At 37.2% G+C, this 27278-nt stretch overlaps 1 protein-coding gene across 2 annotated transcripts; it reads left to right on the forward strand.

Annotated features, from left to right (window-relative positions):
• Nucleotides 1-2125: 2125 nt before the first annotated feature.
• On the forward strand, nucleotides 2126-27275 carry LOC106058110 (HHIP-like protein 1). 2 transcript variants are annotated; one of them, XM_056022353.1, is made up of 10 exons: nucleotides 2126-2303; nucleotides 3905-4280; nucleotides 10443-10572; nucleotides 11598-11683; nucleotides 17577-17782; nucleotides 21438-21581; nucleotides 22545-22674; nucleotides 25137-25276; nucleotides 25901-25982; nucleotides 26775-27275. In XM_056022353.1, exons 1-10 carry the CDS (start codon nucleotides 2288-2290, stop codon nucleotides 26851-26853), a joined length of 1389 nt encoding a protein of 462 aa, XP_055878328.1. In that variant the 5' UTR covers nucleotides 2126-2287; the 3' UTR covers nucleotides 26854-27275. The 2 variants fall into 2 exon arrangements, with proteins under 2 accessions (XP_055878328.1, XP_055878329.1); XM_056022354.1 differs by having other exon boundaries at nucleotides 26854-27275.
• The last annotated feature ends 3 nt before the right edge of the window (nucleotides 27276-27278 follow it).

Here is a 27278-nt window from a genome sequence, read left to right on the forward strand (position 1 = left end):
TTCCCTTTTCACCTGGGATACCGAAGCCGTGCTGTGAAAATTGGCAGAAACATTGAAGAAAACAAGAAAACAAGAAAACAAGAAAACAGTGCTGGCAGAAGAAAAGCGCCAGAGAAAAAAAAAATCAAGGCAAGTGATATAATCTCCGCTGGAATAACCTGCCCAGTGTGCAGCCAAACATTCTGGGCTGACGTAGATCTCTACAGCCACTCAAGGAGGCACAAAGCCCCAGTGCAAAGTTCTTGGCCCACAGATCTCTGCAGCTACTCAAGGAGACACAAAGCCCCAGTGCAAAGTTCTTGGCCCACTGATCTCTGCAGCTACTCAAGGAGACACAAAGCCCCAGTGCAAAGTTCTTGGCCCACTGATCTCTGCAGCTACTCAAGGAGACACAAAGCCCCAGTGCAAAGTTCTTGGCCCACTGATCTCTGCAGCTACTCAAGGAGACACAAAGCCCCAGTGCAAAGTTCTTGGCCCACTGATCTCTGCAGCTACTCAAGGAGACACAAAGCCCCAGTGCAAAGCTCTTGGCCCACTGATCTCTGCAGCTACTCAAGGAGACACAAAGCCCCAGTGCAAAGCTCTTGGCCCACTAAATGACAAGCGTTCATCACCGCATCACGATGGGCCAACTATATTTATAAAGTAACCTTATTCTAGCCAGTGAAGCAAAATCTAGCTACAAAATAAGAAAAAAGTTACTTATTTTTACAATACCTCTATTCAGAACTTCATGAAACCTTCAGGAATCTGCACGTATGGAATCTGCACTAGTACCACGGACCTCAAAAACGGCTCTAAGGATTTTTCTAGAAATGTAACATGTATATCACTGAAAAAGACTTACCAGCTCGATGGCCACATGGGGAAAATTCTAGTTGATCGTTATAATTTTTCAAAGTAAAAAATAAATATAGTAAATTTGGCTTGAGTACTTGACTTAGATCTAGGGCTAATATCGGTTTTGAAAGGACTATCGCGTTCTAGAAAAGACTATTTCCGAATTTAAGGCTTACTGATTCAAGAGTTTAATAAATGAAAGTTCAGGAAAATGTTGCGCACCGTCATCCAAGTCTAGCTGTTATTATAATTGAAGTTGTCTAATGGAGCTATTGTCTTTTTACAAAAATGTAGTTTTTAAATGTTTTTCTTGGTAGTTAGTAAAGCAAAATTTAGCAACAAAAGAAAGTGTGACCTAGTTCTAGCCAGTGAGTCGACATCTGGATAAAAGAAGATATCTACTTAAAACTCCTAATTAATAAGAGCAAAAAATTTTTTAGTTTTGGAAGCACAAACACACAGAAAGACCAAAGCAAAAGTCAGTCCAGGTGTACAATGGCTCCAAAGATCAAGTGTAATCATTCTTTGAACTTGACATTTTGGTGACCTCCACAAGTCCTGACGGTGTTAACAAAATTAGGTCATTATTTTGAAACCCTATTTCATGTTATTTTAGGCAGCTAAAACTGTTCAGAAATTGATACGTGCCAATCGTCTGATCTTTACATCAAAACAAATTTAAAAAAACAACAAAAAAAAAAAACCAAACAAGATGTGAATCTACTTTTCTACTAACATTTCTTGAAACTTTGATGAAAGCGATAATTGGTTACAATTAAAATTAGATCTTGATAAAAAGCCTAGCATATAATAACAGCAAACAATTAAAATTTGTCATTCACAGCTTGTCTTCGTAACATTGCAAAACTCTGCAATCCTTTTTAATATTCAGACTCGAAGACACATGTCTTATTAACATTAAGCAATAAAATAAAAAAAAATTAGTAACTTATATGAGATTATACAATAAACAATTTCATAATGTCATTTATTTGTTAGTTTTTTTTTTTTTTGTTTTTTTTTTACTTTTAATCATTACAGTTATGGCGTAAAATACTTCCGTAGAATCGATCTATATTTTCTTTTATCTTTAAGTAGACTTTAAGTATCGATGTCTCGTCATCTTATTGTTCAGCGTCCTTCCTGGTCACGCCAAATCTCCATGTATTCTACTCCAGACACGATACATAAAAAAATGATCGGATACTGGAGGCCAAAAGCCAAATCGATACCGCCCATCTAGAAAAAGGTCTTTACTCCTTTGGAAGAAAACGATTCTTGTGTTCCTGCGAGCCAGGTTGGTTCGGTGCTGTCTGGTTCAGATTCAGTATGAAATTACTAGCATTGTGAAAAATAATTATTATTGTATCAGACTATGTTTGCGTGTAGGCAATACCTGTACTATGTGTTTGTAGGTTCACCTTTAAAGTGAGATACAATTAGGATTATGGCTCACAGTCCAGGTAAGTTTCCACTAAAGGTATACATTTTAATGATGAAATACGTAAACTAATGTTAATATTTTATTAAAAAGTATTCGTCGGGTTGATTGAAATCGATTCTGTTTTGCTATACACTCTGTGAATCTTTTTTTTTTTTTTGTAGACTTGAGCTAGGTTCCTATTTTTGTAATCGCTTATACCTAAGTCATAATAGAGAAAAATGATGTCAGGACACACTAACCCAGCGAGTGACCTTTGGTCAAAAAGGGCTACTATATATTTTAAAAAACTCTTCCGTATTCTGGAGTTCGGTGTTATTAGGAGTATAGCTGTTCTGGAGTATTGCTGTTCTGGAGTATAGCTGTTCTGGAGTGTAGCTGTTCTGGAGTGTAGCTGTTCTGGAGTGTAGATGTTCTGGAGTGTAGATGCGTTTTTCTGATGTAACCACAAAGAAAGTAGAGCGGGTATTATGGTTGTGAAATTGATTCTGATGAAATCACGGGCTGGTCTGACATAGAATAAATACTGGTGTGGAAGTTGAAGGGAGGGGAGACAAGCGAGAGACGGGGGAACAGTAAGACATATATTTGTAGTGAATTATAACTTTTAAAAATGATATATTATTTCACTCTTGTTTTTACATACATCTAGTTTTGAGTTGAATCTGTGTACATTGTTAATAAATGTTATTTGGAGTGTTTGTTCTAACGAGAGGCTTGTTCAAGTTTATTTAAGGCTATACTTTAAGAATAAAATGTTTAGTTATACTAGCTGCTACGAGCTACACATAAACATAAAGCATTAAAGTATACAAACTTAGTAACATAATGGTGCCAGAAGTGAAAGTGAAATATCAACATATGCATCATAAGTGAAAGTATTTATTAACATAATGGTGTCGGAAGAAAACTAAAATAAAGAAAAATGAGCATACTGCTGTCCGAACTGAAAGAAAAATGAACATACTGCTGTCCGAACTGAAAGAAAAATCGACATATTAATATCATAAAAAATAAAGAAAAAATATCCGACATGCTTTCCTAATGATTACATCAGAAACAGTCACATACATTCCATAACACCTTCTCACATACGTTATCTCTCTGACACTCAAATTTTGCAATGTATTGCGTTTAATTATTTATCTATATTCAATATCCGGTATTAAAATATAGAAGCAAGCAATTATTTACAAGGTGCAAAGGTCGCATCTGGTTAGTCTATGGACCTCTAAGCCCCTTAGTCAATTAACTCATTTCTAGATTCATTGAAAGATCTTTTACTTTATTATACAAACATATAGCAAACTTATAAAGTAACTAAATGCGGTTTATTACCCTGCACTTAATATGCTTGTCATGACGAGACGAGAACGAGGCTGTCGTCTGCTGGCCCGTTTTGTTTGTTTGTTTGTTGAAACTTGAACGATAATTTATTTTACTATAATGTACAATTTAATGTACTTCTAATTTTTTTCTTGAAGTTTTTCTATAAAAATACATTTTGAAACAAAGACATATCTTTTGTTTATATTTCACATGTTCTTTTCTTTTTATTTTTTGAAAGTGTTATCTTGCAGCCATCATAGTTTTTGTTAATTTTGTGGATACATATGTTCCTAGCAACGGAGAAGCTTGTTGTTATGGAGTTATGTGCCTTGGTTCTCACACTCTTTCCTGTGAGTTCAACACAAGTCTACGACCAGGCCAAGATGCCAGCAAGGGAGCAGTGCTACTGCCTGCACAAACTGACCTCTGACCTTCGAAGCCCCGTGTCCGCCGAGTTCTATTTGGAAAAGGGCAAGGAGCGGATACTGGTGGTCGAGCAGCGAGGCTTGGTCAAGAAGCTGACAAGGGATGGCGTTGTCCTGGACACCTTCATGGACATCCGTGATCGTGTGGTGACATCAGAGAGTTACGGAGACAGTCGTGGGCTACTCTCTATTGTCCTTGACCCTTACTACGACACTTCCAAGAAAGTGTATGTATATTACATCAGGTGAAGATTTTTGTACAAATAAAACTTGTCAATGAATTAAGACATTTTTAAGTTGCTTATCCTTTAATATAAATATTTTAAATAAATTTTGAACAAACTTAATACGTATAAGTGGTCCACATCAAAACTTTCCTGTCTGCTTCTCGAATCATAGCTCAAACAATTATGGTCAGCAACAGAGATACAGTTGTTGTTAAGGTCCTAGGTTCTAAAAGTATTGGTACATTGAAAGTCACCTCTGAATGAGGTTAAATCATACACTCGACGTACTATGATTTAATCGTCTACTTCTTCCTTAGTTTGGTCATTAAACAATAACAGACGGTCCAATGGGGGACAGTTCAATTGAACGGGCGATTGTGTGTTGTTGAAAGTTCTATGTATTGTTTAGTTTAGTATTGTTGGTAATTAAACAGTAATATAGACGGTATATTGTAGTGGACACTACAATTTAATAGACGATTGTGTGTTGTGGAAAGTTCTATGTACCCCACCCCCACCCTCCCAAACATATCCGAAATAGAGGCTTAAAAATTACAGAGAATCCTTAAAAGAAAGTCCTATCAGACACATTCGTCAAATATAAAAAAAAACTTAAATTATAGAGCCAACACTTCGCCTCCTTCAAATAAAACATTATATCGATAAAACATTTTCTACACGGTAATTTAAGGTTCAACAAACATGGAGTGTCATTTAAAAGATATATTTTGTAATTCGCAATTATAGACTTCAATATATATATATATATATATATATATATATATATATATATATATATATATATATATATATATATATATATATATATATATATATATAAAACACCTTTCACCTTCTTTCGTTAAAAAAATACCTAGAAAGTTTTGTTTGTTTGTTGATACCATGAGTTATCTCTCTCTGTTCACGGTGCTATTGACATACCAATAAAATTGACGTATTATCATCACAGTGCCATTAAGATAAAGCTTCCATTAATTGAGAAACGGACACCAAGCGGAGATAAACAGCATTTTATCAAGGACACATCCTTTATGTTCCTTAATTATGTCCCTGGTGGACGCTAATCTTTCTGAGCCGGTTTTACTCAAACGCCAACCTTTAGCTCACCGACATAACTAATGTAGAGGATTTTCAAATGTCCATTCAGCAAATATTTACTAGCATAAAAAAAGTGGTTTTCTTTCTGTAAACGAATGTAAGGTGACAAATATGAATAGTAGAGATTGGTTAGAGTGCATCTTCAGCAGACAAATATGATGTTAATTCAATAATACTGCAACTTCATAGTAGTTACACAAAGATAATCCAATTTGAAATATAATAACATCCACATAACAGCGGTACCAAATAAATCAAATATGCTAAGTCCTCTAGAGTACAAATAACGTCCGCATCACAGCGGGTAACAGAATAGCTTCAATAATACGTATCCAGCTCTAGGTACAAACGAAATCTACTGAAATATGTGTACTGTCTCATAACCCAGAGACGACTCTACCCAACTGACTTAAGGTTACCACTGACTAAAACTCAATTTAGTCATTCTTTACTTCCTCTTTCTATGTCCGAGGTTTCTCGTGCTTTTCACACTCTTGACCCAAGGCGAACATATTACTGGCAATGTCAAGCGAGACTGTGACATTTCCATAAACCAAACCATTTATCTATATCAGTGGTTCCCAAACTTTTTTGTCTCGTAGACCCCCTGCCATGTTTTCTGGTTTTCGGTAGACCCCCTACTCAACTTGCAAATTTTTGCAAATTCATCAACATTATTTTTAAACAAATTTCTAACTGTAGTGCGTTGAAGAGTGAAATAGTAATTTAAAACTACACAACTACGGAAATAATGTTTTATATACAAATCAGTTTTTCTATGAATTAGTCTTTCTAACATTAAATATTAATTAATTAATTAATGAATATGCCTTAAGTATCATTGTAAAAGGTTTCGCAAAGAGCAGTTTCTCGTGTATTTCTTGATCTCTCACGTGTGGCTCAAATATTAAATCTGCGGAACTGTTTTTATTAACAGGAGAGGGGTGAAGGCGAGTAACTGGAGCCTAAACCAGGTCTCGTCGGTCAACCTTAAGGAAATATAAGGAGACGATGACCATTACCGCCATGTATCCCTGGGCCGTCCCCTCTTCTTCTTTCCCTGTGGGTTCCAGGCTAGGGCTTGCCATGTTATGCTGGATGCAGGCTGGCAAAGGGTGTGACTTATCCATCTCCAGCGTCTCTGAAGGATATCTACTTCAATGGGCTGCTGCTTTGTTCTTTGCCACTGTTCCTCATTCGAGAACTTGTCTGGCCAGCGGATTATAAGAATCTTCCTCAGGCAGCTATTGATGAATACCTGGATTGTTTCATGGTGGTGATGGTGGTTCTCCAGGTCTCTTCTCCATAAAGTAGTATCGGCTTAACAATGGTGTTAAAGAGCCTAATCGTGGTGGTCGTGCTTTTTTCCCTAGATCCCCAGGTGTTCTTTAGCTAATGGAAGGCTGCTTGAGCTTTACCATGGCACCGCGATTTGGAAGCAGATGCCAAGCAGATGAGCAAGACGTGGAGACAGTTGGAGAGTCTCGCCTAGAACCGAGATGCCTGGAGAAAGCTGGTTGGTGGGCGGTGGTCTATGCCCAGAAAGGACCACAGGCATAGATGAGATGAGATGAGATAAGATGGTGACCATTAGAAAGTTTGTAGCACACAGCGCTACACCTTGTCTGACCAAACTGTATTTATATCTTTTGCAAAGATTTACATAAGAAGGTTTTAATTTTATAACTCATGCCACCGAAGCGACCTTAAACTGTATTGTCGCTTAAAGAAATTCTTTTAATAGCATCAGATGTAGGTTTTTGTAAAAAGGTAATAACAATGTTTGACCTTTGCTGTTTTCCGTATTTTGCTATAAGTAAAGAAATCTTGAAAGACGCTCACTAACCAAAATCTTCTCTAAATGATGTCGAACAGAGATTTTGTGGGTCAATTCTGAACTTTGAGTGTTTGAAAGTTGTTCAAATCTTAATTTTTGTCAGGGTGGCATTGTCTTAGATGATCCTCCAGCGTAACTGGTGTCATATCGTCATAAAAGAGTCACTTAGGCAACTGCGTGTTTGACAAGGAAGGAATGAATCCCAATTTTAAATAATTAACGCTGTACAGTCTACATTTCTTTTTTTTTTTAAATATTAGTTACATGTAGACAAAATTAAGCTATTTAAATAAGTATTGAAACTGAATACAACAATGTTTCGTTTCAATAGCAGGATAAATATTGAAAGGATTAACTCGGGTACAGATCATATATTAGTGTATGAAATAATTACATTAATAGAATGTGAAAATTAAGTTACGACCTGCTTAAATGAAATCTATTACCGTAGACCCCCGTGGACATCTCATAGACCCCCAATTTATTTTTTTACTTTCGTAGACCCCTTGGAGGTCTTCGTAGACCCCTGGGGGTCTATATGGACCACTTTGGGAATCACTGATCTATATGTATAAACAGGAAGAGTAACATCAGATAGGCCTATATAAAATAGGTGTTTGTATTGGCGGAAAAATTATATTTGGCTTTTTTCGCATGTGGTTTACAGAACATAATAAGTCTTGATAAGCTCTGTGTTTTTTTTATAAGTTCTATAATAATTTGTGTGTACTTTTTGGCTATGCAGGAAAACAAATTTAAAGCTCTTCCTTTTGTAGCTCAATTGTTTTAGTTGGCAACTTTGAACCTTGACATTGTTTACTTGTTTGTAAAAAACAATTGATCAAAAGCTTTTTTTAAAATAGATGTCTCCTTTAATGTTAAGATCACATAAAATGAAGGATAGCATGTGGTGACACTGGTGATGACAATTTTAACATTTAAAGCCATCTGTGCCGGTCAGTATCTCTATAGATGAGACCACCCTGCTCGTTTATTTTATTCGCTAACACCAGAAACTCAACGAAAAGCCCTTGCAGACGACGGAAGTGAAAGACGAATAGAAGTGAAAAAAATATGTAGGTCGCCACTGGATTTGCATAGTCATGTAAAAACAATGCACTCGTAAACAATGTCATTATTAGTATTATTTCAAAACGAATTAATTTTCATTCTCTGGCACTGCCAGGGTCGAACTTCGTTAAAGGGAACCAAAATTCATTGTAGTCTCCCTTTAACAGTGTCCACTTTGAAATATTCTGATGATGTGGCAGGCAGCAGTACAGCAGTTTTGTTTTAGCTTTTCATTTTTTTTTTTTTTAGGGGAGGGGGGTGAATCTCCAAAGCTCCTGGCTCCTGACTGTAGTTTTTCTACGCTCATGAAATTTGTGACTGTAGTTTTTATACGCTCTTGAAATTTGTGACTGTAGTTTTTATACGCTCTTGAAATTTGTGACTGTAGTTTTTATACGCTCTTGAAATTTGGGACTGTAGTTTTTATACGCTCTTGAAATTTGTGACTGTAGTTTTGCTACGCTCATGAAATTTGTGACTGTAGTTTTGCTACGCTCTTGAAATTTGTGACTGTAGTTTTGCTACGCTCATGAAATTTGTGACTGTAGTTTTGCTACGCTCATGAAATTTGTGACTGTAGTTTTGCTACGCTCTTGAAATTTGTGACTGTAGTTTTTCTACGCTCATGAAATTTGTGACTGTAGTTTTTCTACGCTCTTGAAATTTATGACTGTAGTTTTACTACGCTCTTGAAATTTGTGACTGTAGTTTTGCTACGCTCATGAAATTTGTGACTGTAGTTTTGCTACGCTCATGAAATTTGTGACTGTAGTTTTGCTACGCTCGTGAAATTTGTGACTGTAGTTTTTATACGCTCTTGAAATTTGTGACTGTAGTTTTTCTACGCTCATGAAATTTGTGACTGTAGTTTTTATACGCTCTTGAAATTTGTGACTGTAGTTTTGCTACGTTCGTGAAATTTGTGACTTTATTTTTGCTACGCTCTTGAAATTTGAGACTGTAGTTTTGCTACGCTCATGAAATTTTGGACTATATTTTTGCTACGCTCTTGAAATTTGAGACTGTAGTTTTGCTACGCTCATGAAATTTGTGACTGTAGTTTTGCTACGCTCTTGAAATTTGTGACTAGTTTTGCTACGCTTTTGAAATTTGTGACTAGTTTTGCTACGCTCGTGAAATTTGGGACTATATTTTTGTTACGCTCTTGAAATTTGTGACTAGTTTTGCTACGCTCTTGAAATTTGTGACTAGTTTTGCTACGCTCGTGAAATTTGGGACTATATTTTTGTTACGCTCTTGAAATTTGTGACTAGTTTTGCTACGCTCGTGAAATTTGTGACTGTAGTTTTGCTACGCTCGTGAAATTTGTGACTGTAGTTTTTATACGCTCTTGAAATTTGTGACTGTAGTTTTTCTACGCTCATGAAATTTGTGACTGTAGTTTTTATACGCTCTTGAAATTTGTGACTAGTTTTGCTACGTTCGTGAAATTTGTGACTTTATTTTTGCTACGCTCTTGAAATTTGAGACTGTAGTTTTGCTACGCTCATGAAATTTGGGACTATATTTTTGCTACGCTCTTGAAATTTGAGACTGTAGTTTTGCTACGCTCATGAAATTTGTGACTGTAGTTTTGCTACGCTCGTGAAATTTGGGACTATATTTTTGTTACGCTCTTGAAATTTGTGACTAGTTTTGCTACGCTTTTGAAATTTGTGACTAGTTTTGCTACGCTCGTGAAATTTGGGACTATATTTTTGTTACGCTCTTGAAATTTGTGACTAGTTTTGCTACGCTCTTGAAATTTGTGACTAGTTTTGCTACGCTCGTGAAATTTGGGACTATATTTTTGTTACGCTCTTGAAATTTGTGACTAGTTTTGCTACGCTCGTGAAATTTGGGACTATATTTTTGTTATGCTCTTGAAATTTGTGACTGTAGTTTTGCTACGCTCGTGAAATTTGGAAACTCTTGTTTCCAATTTTTTTTTTGTTGAAGTGTTGTGAGGCGGCGTGGGAAGTAACTCTTTTCTACGCTTATAGAACTTGGTGACAGTAGTTTGGCTTTAGTTAAAAAAGAAAATAAAGCCAAACTACATCATTGACTGAAACTGCCCCCTCCTATTACGCCCATGAATTATAAGACTGGTGATATTGTATTCAATTGAACATAAAGCTCTCGTGTTCTACCAGGAAGTTTCTGAATGAAGACTACGCCTACGTCAGCACGTTCAAGGTCACAGAGAGTGGAAGGGTAGACACGAACTCGGAAGTGTTTCTTCTGAGAATACACCAACCGTTTGATGGAGGGAACGGTGGTCCGGTAAGATTTGTGATTCTAGGCACGGATGTAGATTACTGACACGAAGCCTTGAGTTGGGCTATAGATCTATGTAGGCCAGGTCGTCTTCTGAGAATTTAAAATATCCAGCTTCATTTTTTTTTAATAAGTATCGTGCTAGTTATCATGTTAGTATCATTTACGTACCATGGTTTAGTATCTTATGATAATGTCTCGTTATTACCATTTTTAATCACGTTAAATCATGTTAGTATCACGTCAGCCTGCTTTCTATTTGCAAATCATGGTCTAACCATTTTAGGCAATAGACTTTTTTTTAGTATAAGCAGTAAAATAGATAAAAATGTTATGGGATTAATTTATCATATGGTGAGTCCCACTTCCTAGATCACACTTTAACTTCACCTTCAGTCTGTTGGGGCACTCACATGATCTGACAACCATCTCTTTCCATTACCCCTCTCTCTCTCTTGCTCGTCCATTCCTTAATGTTGTCCTCCCATCGTGTCACTATAAAATAAAATGAAAGAAGCCGTGGCGTTAAGATTTTTATTTTGTGTGTGTCCCCATTCTTCTTTCTTCTCATCTGTAGCAAAGTGCCTCCTGTCAGACCTTGAGATCTACTGAGCTGATGTTGTAAAGGTCTTACTATAGGCCATCTCTTTCTATGGCTAGCGCAACAACCAAAAGTCATTAATTTCTCTCACTAATGTCAGAGAACCATTAGAGTTGGGTGGACTCAGGAGCGTCCAGAAAGTCCCGAAGTCCAAAATCACAGATTTCCGCGAGATTCAAATACGAAATACTTCGTTTCAGAAACCAAGCGCCTTATCACTTATCCACCACGGCCACATCTGTAGCATTTAAATGAGAAAGGTTAAAGGTCTTAGTTTCAGAAATGTGACAAACTGCACAGCTCAAGCTTAGCCAGTTCTCAATGTCTTGCAGCCGTCAAGGTGTGGGGAATCTTTTGCATAACAATAATGCATGAGTGCTATTGCTGTGTAGCCTGGTGCTGTTTATATGTCTGTGTATCCTTTCTCCAGATGTTCTTTGGTGATGATGGCTACTTGTACATAGTCACTGGAGATGGGGGCGAGAAGGACGATCCCAAGGGAAATGCACAAAACAAGTGAATAGAATTGTAACATTTCTAATTCAATATATTTATTTACTTATTTATTTATTTATTTGTGCATTTTCAACAGTTGCCACATAGCTCATAATACATACACATCTACATACACATAATACATTCACATAATACATACACATAATCAGGAGCTGACTGGCTATATGGGCATTTGGGCAAATGCCCGGTGGGCCGGTACTCAAATGGGCCTAAAGGGCCTCATGAATGCCACTATGGCACGCATTAAATTGTTAAAGGTTTTATAATAGTATCATATATAAGGGGCTAAATGAGCGTCATGCTAAAAACATCTTTTACAGACTACAGTGTAATACTAATTTAATCTAACACATTTTCAAAAACAAAATATAATAGCCTACATCCATAGACAGTGCTAATAGTAGTCTTCATCATTTTAGTGCCTACAAACATAGCGAATTAAAAACATCATTAGGCCTATATATTTCTTATAAAGATAAAAAGCATGCATACAGTTATCGATACATTATTAAAAAAATAACATAATGATTTTGAGAACAGATAGGCCTATAATAGGAGGCCCATCATATGATATACAATTTATGGGCTGTACTGTATAGAAATGCCTGGGCCGATTTTGACATCCAGTCCGCCCCTGCAAATAATACATTCACATAATACATTCACATAATACATTCACATAATACATTCACATGTTGACTATGTGCACACTTTGATTAGAGTTAGCAGACGTTCAGTGAAAGAAGGAAATGACCCCGTGCCCTCTGTCAGGCAGCCATTGGCCTCACTCTATTGTTTGCTGCAACTGAATAGTGTACAACAATCTGATACTCGCACTCACTAACGGATCAACATCCTCCAATGCTATCCTTAGGCACTAAAGCCTATTGAAATTCAACAGAGAAATAAAACAAGAAAAAGGGTATGAATGTATGCGAGTGTGTGTGTCATAGAGAGAAAGAGAGAGTGAGAAAGAGAAAGAGAAAAAAATATTTCCTAACATTGACTGATAAGGTGTTCGCCTTTGAGCGCTCCTACCCGAAACCCATCAGTTGTATCTGCCTATACGATCATACTGCATAGATTTGATGGACATCGATAATGGCTAAATGTGTATCCAGAGTGACAAGTCTATGTCATGGGTAGAGATGGGGCAGGTATGTGTCAAGTCCTCATGTCAGCAATTTCTTAACCCTGTCGAACGAAATGACAATGGCCCATCATAACTCTCTGTAAATAGCTTCAGAGCGTCTTGCAGCGAGCACAAGTCAACGAATCAACAACTCAACAGGTCAACGAATCAATAACTCAACAAGTCAATAAATCAACAACTCAACAAGTCAACGAATCAACAACTCAACAAGTCAACGAATCAACAACTCAACAAGTCAACGAATCAACAACTCAACAAGTCAACGAATCAACAACTCAACAAGTCAACGAATCAACAACTCAACAAGTCAACGAATCAACAACTCAACAAGTCAACGAATCAACAATTCAACGAATCAACAACTCAACAAGTCAACAAATCAACAACTCAACAAGTCAACGAATCAACAACTCAACAAATCAACAACTCAACAAGTCAACGAATCAACAACTCAACAAGTCAACGAATCAACAACTCAACAAGTCAACGAATCAACAACTCAACAAGTCAACGAATCAACAACTCGTCTGGTCAACGAATCAACAACTCAACAAGTCAACGAATCAACAACTCAACAAGTCAACGAATCAACAACTCAACAAGTCAACGAATCAACAACTCAACAAGTCAACGAATCAACAACTCAATAAGTCAACGAATCAACAACTCAACAAGTCAACGAATCAACAACTCAACAAGTCAACGAATCAACAACCCAACAAGTCAACGAATCAACAACTCAACAAGTCAACGAATCAACAACTCAACAAGTCAACAAATTAACAACTCAACAAGTCAACGAATCAACAACTCAACAAGTCAACGAATCAACAACTCAACAAGTCAACGAATCAACAACTCAACAAGTCAACGAATCAACAACTCAACAAGTCAACGAATCAACAACTCAACAAGTCAACAAATCAACAACTCAACAAGTCAACGAATCAACAACTCAACAAGTCAACGAATCAACAACTCAACAAGTCAACGAATCAACAACTCAACAAGTCAACAAATCAACAACTCAACAAGTCAACGAATCAACAACTCAACAAGTCAACGAATCAACAACTCAACAAGTCAACGAATCAACAACTCAACAAGTCAACGAATCAACAACTCGTCTGGTCAACGAATCAACAACTCAACAAGTCAACGAATCAACAACTCAACAAGTCAACGAATCAACAACTCAACAAGTCAACGAGTCAACAACTTAACAAGTCAACGAATCAACAACTCAACAAGTCAACGAATGAACAACTCAACAAGTCAACGAATCAACAACTCAACAAGTCAACGAATCAACAACTCAACAAGTCAACGAATCAACAACTCAACAAGTCAACGAATCAACAACTCAACAAGTCAACGAATCAACAAGTCAACGAATCAACAACTCAACAAGTCAACGAATCAACAACTCAACAAGTCAACGAATCAACAACTCAACAAGTCAACGAATCAACAACTCAACAAGTCAACAAATCAACAACTCAACAAGTCAACGAATCAACAACTCAACAAGTCAACGAATTAACAACTCAACAAGTCAACGAATCAACAACTCAACAAGTCAACAAATCAACAACTCAACAAGTCAACGAATCAACAACTCAACAAGTCAACGAATCAACAACTCAACAAGTCAACGAATCAACAACTCAACAAGTCAACGAATCAACAACTCGTCTGGTCAACGAATCAACAACTCAACAAGTCAACGAATCAACAACTCAACAAGTCAACGAATCAACAACTCAACAAGTCAACGAGTCAACAACTTAACAAGTCAACGAATCAACAACTCAACAAGTCAACGAATCAACAACTCAACAAGTCAACGAATCAACAACTCAATAAGTCAACGAATCAACAACTCAACAAGTCAACGAATCAACAACTCAACAAGTCAACGAATCAACAACTCAACAAGTCAACGAATCAACAACTCAACAAGTCAACGAATCAACAACTGAACAAGTCAACGAATCAACAACTCAACAAGTCAACGAATCAACAACTCAACAAGTCAACGAATCAACAACTCAACAAGTCAACGAATCAACAACTCAACAAGTCAACGAATCAACAACTCAACAAGTCAACGAATCAACAACTCAACAAGTCAACGAATCAAAAAGTCCGAAACTCGACGAATCAACAACTCAACAAGTCAACGAATCAACAACTCAACAAGTCAACGAATCAACAACTCAACAAGTCAACGAATCAACAACTCAACAAGTCAACGAATCAACAACTCAACAAGTCAACGAATCAACAACTCAACAAGTCAACAAATCAACAACTCAACAAGTCAACGAATCAACAACTCAACAAGTCAACGAATCAACAACTCAACAAGTCAACGAATCAACAACTCAACAAGTCAACAAATCAACAACTCAACAAGTCAACGAATCAACAACTCAACAAGTCAACGAATCAACAACTCAACAAGTCAACGAATCAACAACTCAACAAGTCAACGAATCAACAACTCAATAAGTCAACGAATCAACAACTCAACAAGTCAACGAATCAACAACTCAACAAGTCAACGAATCAACAACTCAACGAATCAACAACTCAACAAGTCAACGAATCAACAACTCAACAAGTCAACGAATCAACAACTCAATAAGTCAACGAATCAACAACTCAACAAGTCAACGAATCAACAACTCAACAAGTCAACGAATCAACAACCCAACAAGTCAACGAATCAACAACTCAACAAGTCAACGAATCAACAACTCAACAAGTCAACGAATCAACAACTCAACAAGTCAACGAATCAACAACTCAACAAGTCAACGAATCAACAACTCAACAAGTCAACGAATCAAAAAGTCCGAAACTCGACGAATCAACAATTCAACGTAAACGAATCAACAAGTCGAAAAATCTAAGAATCAACAATTTAATAAGTTAACATATTTACAAGTCAAGAAATCAACGAGCCAATTAGTTAATAAATAAACACGATAATAATTCAAGTCGACAAGTTAACAAGTCTACACGCTAACTATTCAAGACAACAAGTTAACTATTCAAGTCAACAAGCTAACTATTCAAGACAACAAGTTAACTATTCAAGTCAACAAGCTAACTATTCAAGTCAACAAGTTAACTATTCAAGTCAACAAGCTAACTATTCAAGTCAACAAGTTAACTATTCAAGTCAACAAGCTAACTATTCAAGTCAACAAGCTAACTATTCAAGTCAACAAGTTAACTATTCAAGTCAACAAGCTAACTATTCAAGTCAACAAGCTAACTATTCAAGTCAACAAGCTAACTATTCAAGTCAACAAGTTAACTATTCAAGTCAACAAGCTAACTATTCAAGTCAACAAGCTAACTATTCAAGTCAACAAGCTAACTATTCAAGTCAACAAGCTAACTATTCAAGTCAACAAGCTAACTATTCAAGTCAACAAGCTAACTATTCAAGTCAACAAGCTAACTATTCAAGTCAACAAGTTAACTATTCAAGTCAACAAGCTAACTATTCAAGTCAACAAGTTAACTATTCAAGTCAACAAGCTAACTATATAAGTCAACAAGCTAACTATTCAAGTCAACAAGCTAACTATTCCAGTCAACAAGTTAACTATTCAAGTCAACAAGCTAACTATTCAAGTCAACAAGTTAACTATTCAAGTCAACAAGCTAACTATTCAAAACAAGCTAACTATTCAAGTCAACAAGCTAACTATTCAAGTCAACAAGTTAACTATTCAAGTCAACAAGCTAACTATTCAAGTCAACAAGCTAACTATTCAAGTCAACAAGCTAACTATTCAAGTCAACAAGTTAACTATTCAAGTCAACAAGCTAACTATTCAAGTCAACAAGCTAACTATTCAAGTCAACAAGCTAACTATTCAAGTCAACAAGCTAACTATTCCAGTCAACAAGCTAACTATTCCAGTCAACAAGTTAACTATTCAAGTCAACAAGTTAACTATTCAAGTCAACAAGCTAACTATTCAAGTCAACAAGTTAACTATTCAAGTCAACAAGTTAACTATTCAAGTCAACAAGCTAACTATATAAGTCAACAAGCTAACTATTCAAGTCAACAAGCTAACTATTCAAAACAAGCTAACTATTCAAGTCAACAAGCTAACTATTCAAGTCAACAAGTTAACTATTCAAGTCAACAAGTTAACAAGTCAACAAGTTGACAATTCATTCAACATATCAATATATCAAGGAGTTAACAATCGTCAACTATCATCAAGACTGTTTATATTTTTTAGTGTCTTTTTTTTACTTTTTTTTTTACTTTTTAAAATGTTCTACTTATGTCTGAATTCTTAGGAATGCATCTGTAATCAAATAGGAAGGTACACTTAGCATTTACTGCCAATTAGCAATTGCTGCTAACTTATTGGATTTGGAGAGCTGAACTAAAGTTTTAGGGTTAACGAAAGGATTGTTGAAAGTGATTCAGACTTCAGACTTCTGACTTTCTGACAATTCTGCTCAAAGCCTGAACTCTACAAGTACTAAACATGCACTAAACTCTTTTGTTAATGGGTTGGTAGACAGTTTCTGCGTACTAAGCTGATCCGCCATCTTGTCTGTAAGTTTACACTATAGTTACCTTACTCTGATTATAGACGATTATTCTTTATTGGTGTTTTTTTTTCATCTATGGAAAGAAAAGCTAAAAATAGATAGCCACTTATTGAAGATCTTAATTGTATTATGAAATACTTTCAGGAACTCATTTCACGGAAAGGTACTGAGACTCGATGTGACTAGCGGCCAGCAGGACTTCACAGACAAGGAATCCGGGACGGCTAAACTTTACGGCATCCCCGGGACCAACCCTTTTATCAACAGCACTCTCGCCAGGCCAGAACTATACGCCCTCGGTATTAGGAACATGTGGGGCTGTAGCCAGGACACAGGGAACAAAAAAGGCGGTCAGTACTTAGAAGAGACTATGAGATAGATCTCTCGTATTATTGAGTCTAGTCTACGATGGGAAAACTATAAATAGCTACTAGCTTATTGATGTATTGAGGTACAGAATAAAAGATTACCTATGTTATTTTCAAAGGTACTAGCCATATGTTACCAGCGGCCCGCCGGTCTTAATTTGCGTATCACTGTCGATATAGTCACTGAGAGTGTTTTGTAAACAATGAAACGAAATAATAATGTTATAAGTATTGTTACGTTCTTCTCTATCAGGGCCTTCTGTAAACACTGCTAAACAATAACATAGCACATCTAACACAAGAACTTGACAACTAGAGCTTCAATAAACAATGTTGTGGTTTAATTACAAATACATCAACAACAGCCAATAAACACAATTGGCTACACTAACTTCAAATGCTTTGCTACACAACAGAACTGCCTAATTAATCACTACAAGTCTTTCTAGCTCGTACAGCTACATTTTCAAGGACTCGCGAGTTACCGTACAGTCCTTACTGCCTTGCTGTCCAGGACTCAACTGTCCTTTCGTACACACTGTCTCTCGTCCGTGAAGGCTCTCGGTCACATGACCACAACACGGGTCATACTTTCATGTACTAGCAGTACTGTCCATTGTCTATCGACAGCCGTTGACCCGTTGAGTTGTGTATGTCAGTAGGCCTCACACACATTAACCCTTTCAGTCCGCCACTGGAGCTACTACAGTATAGCGAATGCGTGAATGTAAAAAATAGCATGAATGGAGCTATCAAAATAGCTAATCGACCTAAATCCATTTTTTTCAAATAAAAACATTTGCTTGTACTCCTACATATATTTGATTAAATATGAAATGAATAGACTTTATTTTATATGTTCATGTGTTAAAGTATAAGTATATCGGTATCTGGAAATTTAGGCACCGGATAATTAGGCACCGGAAATTTAGGCACCCGGTAATTTAGGCACCCGGATATTTAGGCACCCGGAAATTTAGACTGAATTTTCATGATATAAAAATAAAAGAAAAACTGACAAAACGAGGGAAAAAATGACAATCGTGAGAATGTGTGGAAAAAATGACTCCGGATTAATAGTTATTATAAAATATAGACCTCACAGGATTCAGGGAAGGGGAGGTAGAGTTGATTCTCTTCTCATTGCTTCCTGACCTTAGTCCTTCCCCCTCTACGCACTCCCTCTAAAGGAGAGGATTTGTGGCGGGTAGATGTTGAACTAGGTTACACACTGGAGTACAGGGCAGGGTACAGCATTGAACATAACTGCTAAAATGGAAGTCTGGAGAAAATTGTCTTCTTATAGTGGGAATGGAAATGAGCAGGGTGGATTTGCGCGCGTTACTTATATGAATTAAATATGTTGATAAACTAAAGTAGTATACATATTTTATAATAGCATTAATATCTATTATCAACACTCCTTCTTTTATATTGTTAATGGGTAACCCCTTTAGGAAGATCTATTGTGGGAGTGTATAGGTGTGTTACGTCCTTCAAATGTGGTCATTAACTTTTATTGAATTAATATGTAGATTTATGTAATATAATATTTATATAAATAGCAATGGAAATCGCAAAACGGCTAGAAATTACGATAAAATATAATGTTTTGAAAATTTAAAAAAAAGTTTATGGAGAAGACAGATGAGTTAAAAATGTAAATATCATTTTTTTTTGGAATATTGGTCTCTTATTAATACTTATTCTGCTTATAGAAGATTGTTGATGTTCCAATTTAACCCCGCCTTCTCTATCATAAACCAAAGATATTTACTACAATTTTCGAGAAGGCATGATTCTTCCATTCCTTTTGTGTTCAGTAGGCCTACCTTATACAATTATTTTTTTCTTCAGAATGAAAAAAAAAACGACAAAAAAGGTTTCATACACTCATTATTAAACACACACACACACACATATTTAAAAAAAAACAACAAAAAAAAACCCACTCGTCTCCCTAACTTTCAAAACTGCCAATGAAATTTAACTATCTTCATTTCCTTTATATATATTATTATTTTTATTACTGTTCTTATTATTATGATGGTTTTAACAGAAATGTGTCTACCAAAGTTTTTGGAAGGCCTCTAAAATATAATCCCCAGACTTCCATTTGAACACCTTTGTGTTTCCATACCCTTTAGTCCAGTGTGTAGCCTTCAGATTCACTACGTAACTTTTACGACTAAGTTTACATCTACCTGCGAGAAATCCTCTCATTTAAGTGAGAGTGTGTGCGCCCCCCCCCCCGCCCCGCCCATCCCATTTTAAGAGTACGACCCCTCCTTTTTCCACAAGCAGAGGTCGATTGCGATTATATTTATCACCAACACTCCCCGACATAATAAAAATATTTTATAATACTTTTTAATCCTAAGTATTTACATTAGTAACTAAATATTTACACAATTTGCATAATCATCAATTAAAAAAAACTCACCAGTCAACCTTAGGGGTTGGTGATGGACGGAAGCAATGAGCGGAGAATCATCTCTACCTCCCCTCCCCTGAATGCTGTGATGTCTATATTATATAATGACTCAGCAGTCATTTTTTCCACACATTCTCATGATTGTCATTTTCCCCATTTTGTCAGCTTTTCTTTAGTTAGAATCGTTATGGTTGCTATTTTTTTGATAACGTCACCGATAGCCCATAGCCTAAGTATAACATATACGTTAACATTTTAAAACTACTTTCAAAATTAAGGTCGCTAATTAAAGAGTGCCTAATTATCCGGTGCCTAATTTTCCGCCATGTCAAAAAGTGCCTAATTATCCGGTGCCTAAATTTCCGGGTGCCTAATTATCCGGGTGCCTAAATTTCCGGGTGCCTAAATATCCGGGTGCCTAAATTTCCGGGTGCCTAAATATCCGGTGCCTAAATATCCGTAAATACGCGGTGCCTAAATATCCGGTGCCTAAATTTCCTTAATTCAAGTATATCTATCATCTTTGAATCAGATCTTAAGTTAGAGATAGATCTAGACTAATCTAGAGTTAAATATTGGCTTGGATAGAGTTCTTTCTGCGCGTGGGTGGAGGCTTCGCTCTGCGCATGCGTGACTTTTTTTGTTAGATGTATGGACTCATGAATGGAACTATTAAAATGTATATCAATATGACTTAGCAGCAATAGCGAACGAATGTATGAAAAAACAAATTTGAATGTTAATTTGATTAAAGTATGAAATGTATGTTTATGTGTTAAAGTATAAACTATCTTTGCGAAGAGAAGTTATATCATCTTAGAGTTGAATCGGGTATTGTTTAATGAAAGAATGTGCGTCAGGACTTCTAAATTCGCAGATAAATTCGAGTCCGAAGATTATTGAGGAATGCAGTATTTCCCGTGGATACGCAGGCCCAGCTGTGACCAACATTTTTTTCACATAATAATAATAATATTAACAAATGTCAAGTGTCTTATTCACTCATTCCATACATTTCATACCATATTGAGGTACGTAATATCTCACATATACCCCATAGGATGGCTGCTAAGGATATTTTATATCTATATTGTCCATTTTAATAGCTTTGCTTTTTAATTCGTGATTATCCTATTGGCATTCTCATAGTACAGTGAGCTATTGATTGATCAGTAACTGATTATTGTGTTTTATTTTGGCCAGGTACTGGACGCATCTTTTGTGCCGAGACAGGCACAAATAAATTTGATGAGATCAATCTGATAGAAGCAGGGGCGAATTACGGCTGGAATGTCAGGCAAGGGACAGCGTGTCAGATGACCAATGTGGCAGAGTGTCGTCCCCTTGGTAAACCCCTCTAGTGTATATGTCTCTGTATACTGGTATGTGTGTGTGAGTGTGATAGTAGGCCTACAAATTCAGCGTGTCTTTATACTCTATTGTGGCTTTACTTTTAAATCAGCGTTTCTCTGTTAGGCGCGACCCATGGAAAAAAAAAAGAGTGAGGAACTAAACACAGACAAAGGAGACGAAAGCGGGCCTTTTTTTTTTCAAGGACTAAATATCGGTTCTCTATGTGGCTCGGTGGTAAAGCGCTTGGCTTCCGAAACGGGGGTCCCGGATTCGAATCCAAGACTTGGATTTTTTTTATTTCGTGCCCTTTAGGGCGTCTCAAAAGTTGGGGAAAATTAAAGGGTTGGTCGTAGTGCTAGCCACATGACACCCTCGTTAACCGTGGGTCAAAGAAACAGATGACCTTAATATCATCTGCCCTATGGATCACAAGGTCTGAAAGGGGAACTTAAGGCTACTTTTCTGTGTTTTATAAATCCATATTTGTGTAGGTGACAGTATTAAAATGTTTATAAAAAAAAAAAACAATTATTGAACTAAATGACGTCCTTTCCATGTAATTAAGATATATCAAAATGTTGTGTGTGTGTGTGAGAGGCGTCTGCAACGAGATCTAATCAGTTTGTTCAGAAGGATGTCGGCTGTAATAACATTTAGCCCAACGTCTTGGTCAGCTAAACATATGCAACCATGTGTTGCAGTTGGATATCTTGGCTTTAGTGAAGTTAAGCCATTTAATAAATATTGTAACAAAATACAATTAGATATTATAACCCTAGCGGAACAAGAGTCAAAAACAAAAAAAAATAATTTCTTAGCACTAAGTATAACTTCCAAGAATTGGGGTTAGGTTTGGGGCTACGGTTAGGTAGTCGAATTTCCAAGAATTAGTTGTGGGTTTAGCGAGAAAAGAAATGTAATTCCATTCAATGTCAACTGTTTTTCTTCTTTTCTTAGAAAATGAAAGGTATCCAATCTACGAGTTCCCTCATAACAAATCTCATGCTTTGGTTGGAGGCTATGTTTATAGAGGGCGCCTGTTTTCATATCTGTACGGGATCTACACATTCGCTGACGCCGTTACTGGGTAATCCGCTTTTTTTTCTTAAATATGCTTGGTCTAGTCACAAAGACAATGTATAGTCTATACGTTAGATCTAATAACATGTATTCCGTTTAATTCAGGAAGAAAAGATTCAACTTTAACGGGAAAAAATAAGATAGATAATTTTATTGGCCGAAACAAATGGAAATTCATTCAGGCTGCAACTGTCTTTTATATATTAAATATATTGAATAGAAATTAAAATTCAGAATTGGAGGAATCAACTTTGCCCTTCCACCTAAATGTCGAGTGGAAGCTCCCCGCCCCCATCTTTACGTATCCTGCCGTGATAAATTTGTAAAAACAACTAGTCATTTCTCTCTGTCCATTAAAAAATATTGTCTGTCTGGGCGGATTATTTTACACTTTTTTCTCTCACACTTTCAATTCTCGAATCAAGAAGAAATTTTGCACAATTATTCATAGTCGATGACGACAGATGAATCAATAAAAAAATATAGCGATGAAAGATATATCAGAATTGAACGGTGCACTCCCTTTACTCACTATAATATTCTTTTAAGTTAGTTTTTTTTTTCAAGTATTTTTTTGATAAATATTTTGCTTAGTGTTAAAAACCAAGTGAAGTTAGTAGTGCATGGAGGCAAATCCACAACAATAAGCTTATTGGTGTATCTGGTGTACAAGACAAGGGAGAGGTGTACACAACAAGAAATAGGTGTACACAACAAGAGAGAGGTGTACAGGACAAGGGAGAGGAGTACACAACAAGAGAGAGAGGTGTACACAACAAGGGAGAGGTGGACACAACAAGAGAGAGGTGTACACAACAAGAGAGAGGTGTACACAACAAGAGAGAGGTGTACACAACAAGAGAGAGGTGTACAGGACAAGGGAGAGGAGTACACAACAAGAGAGGTGTACACAACAAGGGAGAGGTGGACACAACAAGGGAGAGGTGTACACGACAAGAGAGAGGTGTACATGACAAGGGAGAGGAGTACACAAGAGAGAGAGGTGTACACAACAAGGGAGAATTGGACACAACAAGGGAGAGGTGTACACAACAAGAGAGAGGTGTACACAACAAGAGAGAGGTGTAAACAACAAGGGAGAGGTGGACACAACAAGGGAGAGGTGTACACAGCAAGAGAGAGGTGGACACAACAAGAGAGAGGTGGACACAACAAGAGAGAGGTGGACACAGCAAGAGAGAGGTGGACACAGCAAGAGAGAGGTGGACACAACAAGGGAGAGGTGTACACAACAAGAGAGAGGTGTACACAACAAGAGAGAGGTGTACACAACAAGGGAGAGGTGGACACAACAAGGGAGAGGTGGACACAACAAGGGAGAGGTGGACACGGCAAGGGAGAGGTGGACACGGCAAGGGAGAGGTGGACACGACAAGGGAGAGGTGGACAGGACAAGGGAGAGGTGTACAGGACAAGGGAGAGGTGGACTGGCGAACTTGTATCCCGGTGAAGACTAAGAACTCTAATGGGTTCCATTTGTAAGCCTCCATGCACTAATGCTCCGTACTGGGATTAATCCCTTACAGCACGATCCGGGTATCTGGCAGTGTTCTGTAGGGTCTGCCTGTCTCCGGACAAGGTGAGACCCTCGCATACACCAGTTGTATCTGTTTCAAGACTAGTCGTATCTTCGAATGTATTTCTGAGCTCCCTGCATTCGTAGAGGATGTGTTCCACGGTCTCGTCTTCAGCATGGCAGTATCGACATCTGGGATCGTGATTTTTCAGCATCCTAGCGAAGAAGCCTCCTATCGGACAGTGCCCAGTGCAGAATCGTGTAGATTACTTGCTCCTTTCTGTCTAGCTGCCACCACTCGTCTTTTCTGTTTGCGCGTTTGAGAACTTTCCAGACTTACCATCCCGTACTACAAAGGTCCCAGTTTCTGTACAATTTAGTCTTGAAGCATTCACAAATTCTCACTTTTGCACTCTCGTATGTTTGCGGCTCCTCTTACGTGCTCTAAGGGAGTAATTCCCAGCATGGTTCGTTACTAATGGGCTTTCTGATTCGGTGGGTCTAGAAGCGTTCCTAGCTTCACCAAACTGTTGGCCATCTCGTTTCCTCTGATTCCATTGCACAACCATACGTACCTGATATTGTGTAGTAGCACATAGTATTTTTTAGTTGGCAATGTCGTCCTTGACATTTGTTTGTTTATTTATTTCAAAATCTCTCGTGATCGTTTCCTTTTCTGGCTTTTTTCCGAAGATTCATTATATCTGCGCCACATTTCTTTACATCGCTTTCTCTCTTTCTTTTTTTTTTTTTTTCGTATTCGCTAAGGATCATTAACGGATTTTTTTTATAAATAGTGTAACAAAGAGCAGATTACTGTGATTAACTTGTGTGAAAATCCAGAATGATACAACATATACATTATATAACTTACAACTAGCTTGCAACTTGTATTTGTGTGTATTTGAGCACATTTCCGTAACGATTCCCAGGAAGACGTATCTCTTAGAGGAGAAAGATCAAGGAACGTGGGACAGAAGAGACTGGCTCCAGTGTCATGTAGACAAATGTCCGTCAGATGCCAGGGAAACACCTTTGAAACACATATTGGCATTTGGTCAGGATTTAAAAAGTAAGGCATATATATATATATATAATAAGGCTAATCTTCGAGTCCGAAGATTAGTGAGGAATGCAGTATTTCCCGTGCCTGCGCAGTCCCAGCTGTGACCTACATATTTTGCCACGTCCAGGGCAAGCATAACCATTTTCCGCAGGCGGTCGATTTAGATTTTTATTTTCGCCGTCTACGTTTGTCCTCGGCATCAGATTTTCTTTTGGTCTCAAATGTGTATCCCTCTGCCTACGTGAGTGACCTCCAGCTTCTCGTACTGAAGCCGCCTGCAACCAGGTGCTCTCTTCTTAAACTTAATGAAATACTCAGAAAGACACAGTGCCATAAGAGAATGTAATGGGTTGCCTGAATGAGCCAGGAAAGCCAATGACTTAACAGAGTTGAAATCATTGATTAGCATGCATAGCTAGTTTATTTTTAGTTCTTTTAGTGGCTTCTCGAAATGAAATATGTCGCTATGTAACATTGTTCCGACATTGAAAATATTTGTAAAAAGAATATTAGTATATTAATTAGGATAAATATAAATTGTTGTTGGACATTTGATATACCATCCTGATAAACCAGCCCTTGCCATATTGACATTATATTGTATTGACCTTTATTAAACTTACACCTCAGGTGAGCTCTATTTACTTATGGCAGACGAATTTCTTATTGGCTCAAAAACAGGAAAGATGTTTGCATTACTTCCCCTGAAAAGGTAAATTTGTAAATTTAAATCAGATTAACTTGATGATAATTGACCTGCTCGCTAAAGTAATAGCGATTAATATATTACCGAGAATTTCAATGAAGAAAAGTCTAAAACTTTAAAACAAACAGACAAAAACAATGACTGCAGGTAAAAGATCGGCCCCAAACCACGCTCCCCATAGACTGCATGTAAAAGATTGGCCCCAAACCACGCTCCCCACAGACTGCAGGTAAAAGATCGGCCCCAAACCACGCTCCCCACAGACTGCAGGTAAAAGATTGGCCCCAAACCACGCTCCCCACAGACTGCATGTAAAAGATTGGCCCCAAACCACGCTCCCCACAGACTGCAGGTAAAAGATTGGCCCCAAACCACGCTCCCCACAGACTGCAGGTAAAAGATTGGCCCCAAACCACGCTCCCCACAGACTGCAGGTAAAAGATTGGCCCCAAACCACGTTCCCCACAGACTGCAGGTAAAAGATTGGCCCCAAACCTCGCTGGTGGAACTTACAGAGCTCATCCACATTCTCTAGCTGCTTCGGGAAAGGTGGGGGGGGGTAGGGGGTAGAAATATTTTGTTGATAAGAGATCACAAAGAAAGGAATGAGACTAGGAATCACTATGAATACATTTTTTCCACTAGACATTTCTATACATTAAATGGAATATAATATATGTATTTCTAATACTAAGAGACTACCAATAGTGTTTTTTGACTTCTTATGTCAGAGAACAAAAGTGATTAATAAAACATTTTTTAAAGCTCATTTTAATTTGCACTCTTTGCTCTTCCTAGTGATACAACAGCACCATCATGTTACAGCTGTCTGGTGGTAACAGTGGCAATGGTCTTCTTATGGGAAAACATGAACTAGTGATACAACAGCACCATCATGTTACAGCTGTCTGGTGGTAACAGTGGCAATGGTCTTCTTATGGGAAAACATGAACTAGTGAGACATTCCTGACAAGAAATAACAACAACAGAAATTATTTTTATTATTATTTTCTTTTTTGCTTTTGGTATGTGTGCTGAAGTAAGAGAGAGAGAGAGAGAGAGAGAAATATAGAGAGAGAGACTGTATGCATGACTATTCCCAATGGTTTTGAGAACAAGTGACAACGTTGCCAACTATTTTAGAGAACTTGCTTTCTGGCAATGCGACTGATCTAACTCGAATGATATTGTTATCACAAACAGACTTTTTGTACCAACACGTTACTATTTTTCTCTGAATGTTTCATGTACGTAGATGTATATTTACTAAAATGTTTATATTAGAATGCAATAAAGTTATTG

Source organism: Biomphalaria glabrata, chromosome 3 (assembly GCF_947242115.1).
Source record: "Biomphalaria glabrata chromosome 3, xgBioGlab47.1, whole genome shotgun sequence".
NCBI lineage: Eukaryota > Metazoa > Mollusca > Gastropoda > Planorbidae > Biomphalaria > Biomphalaria glabrata.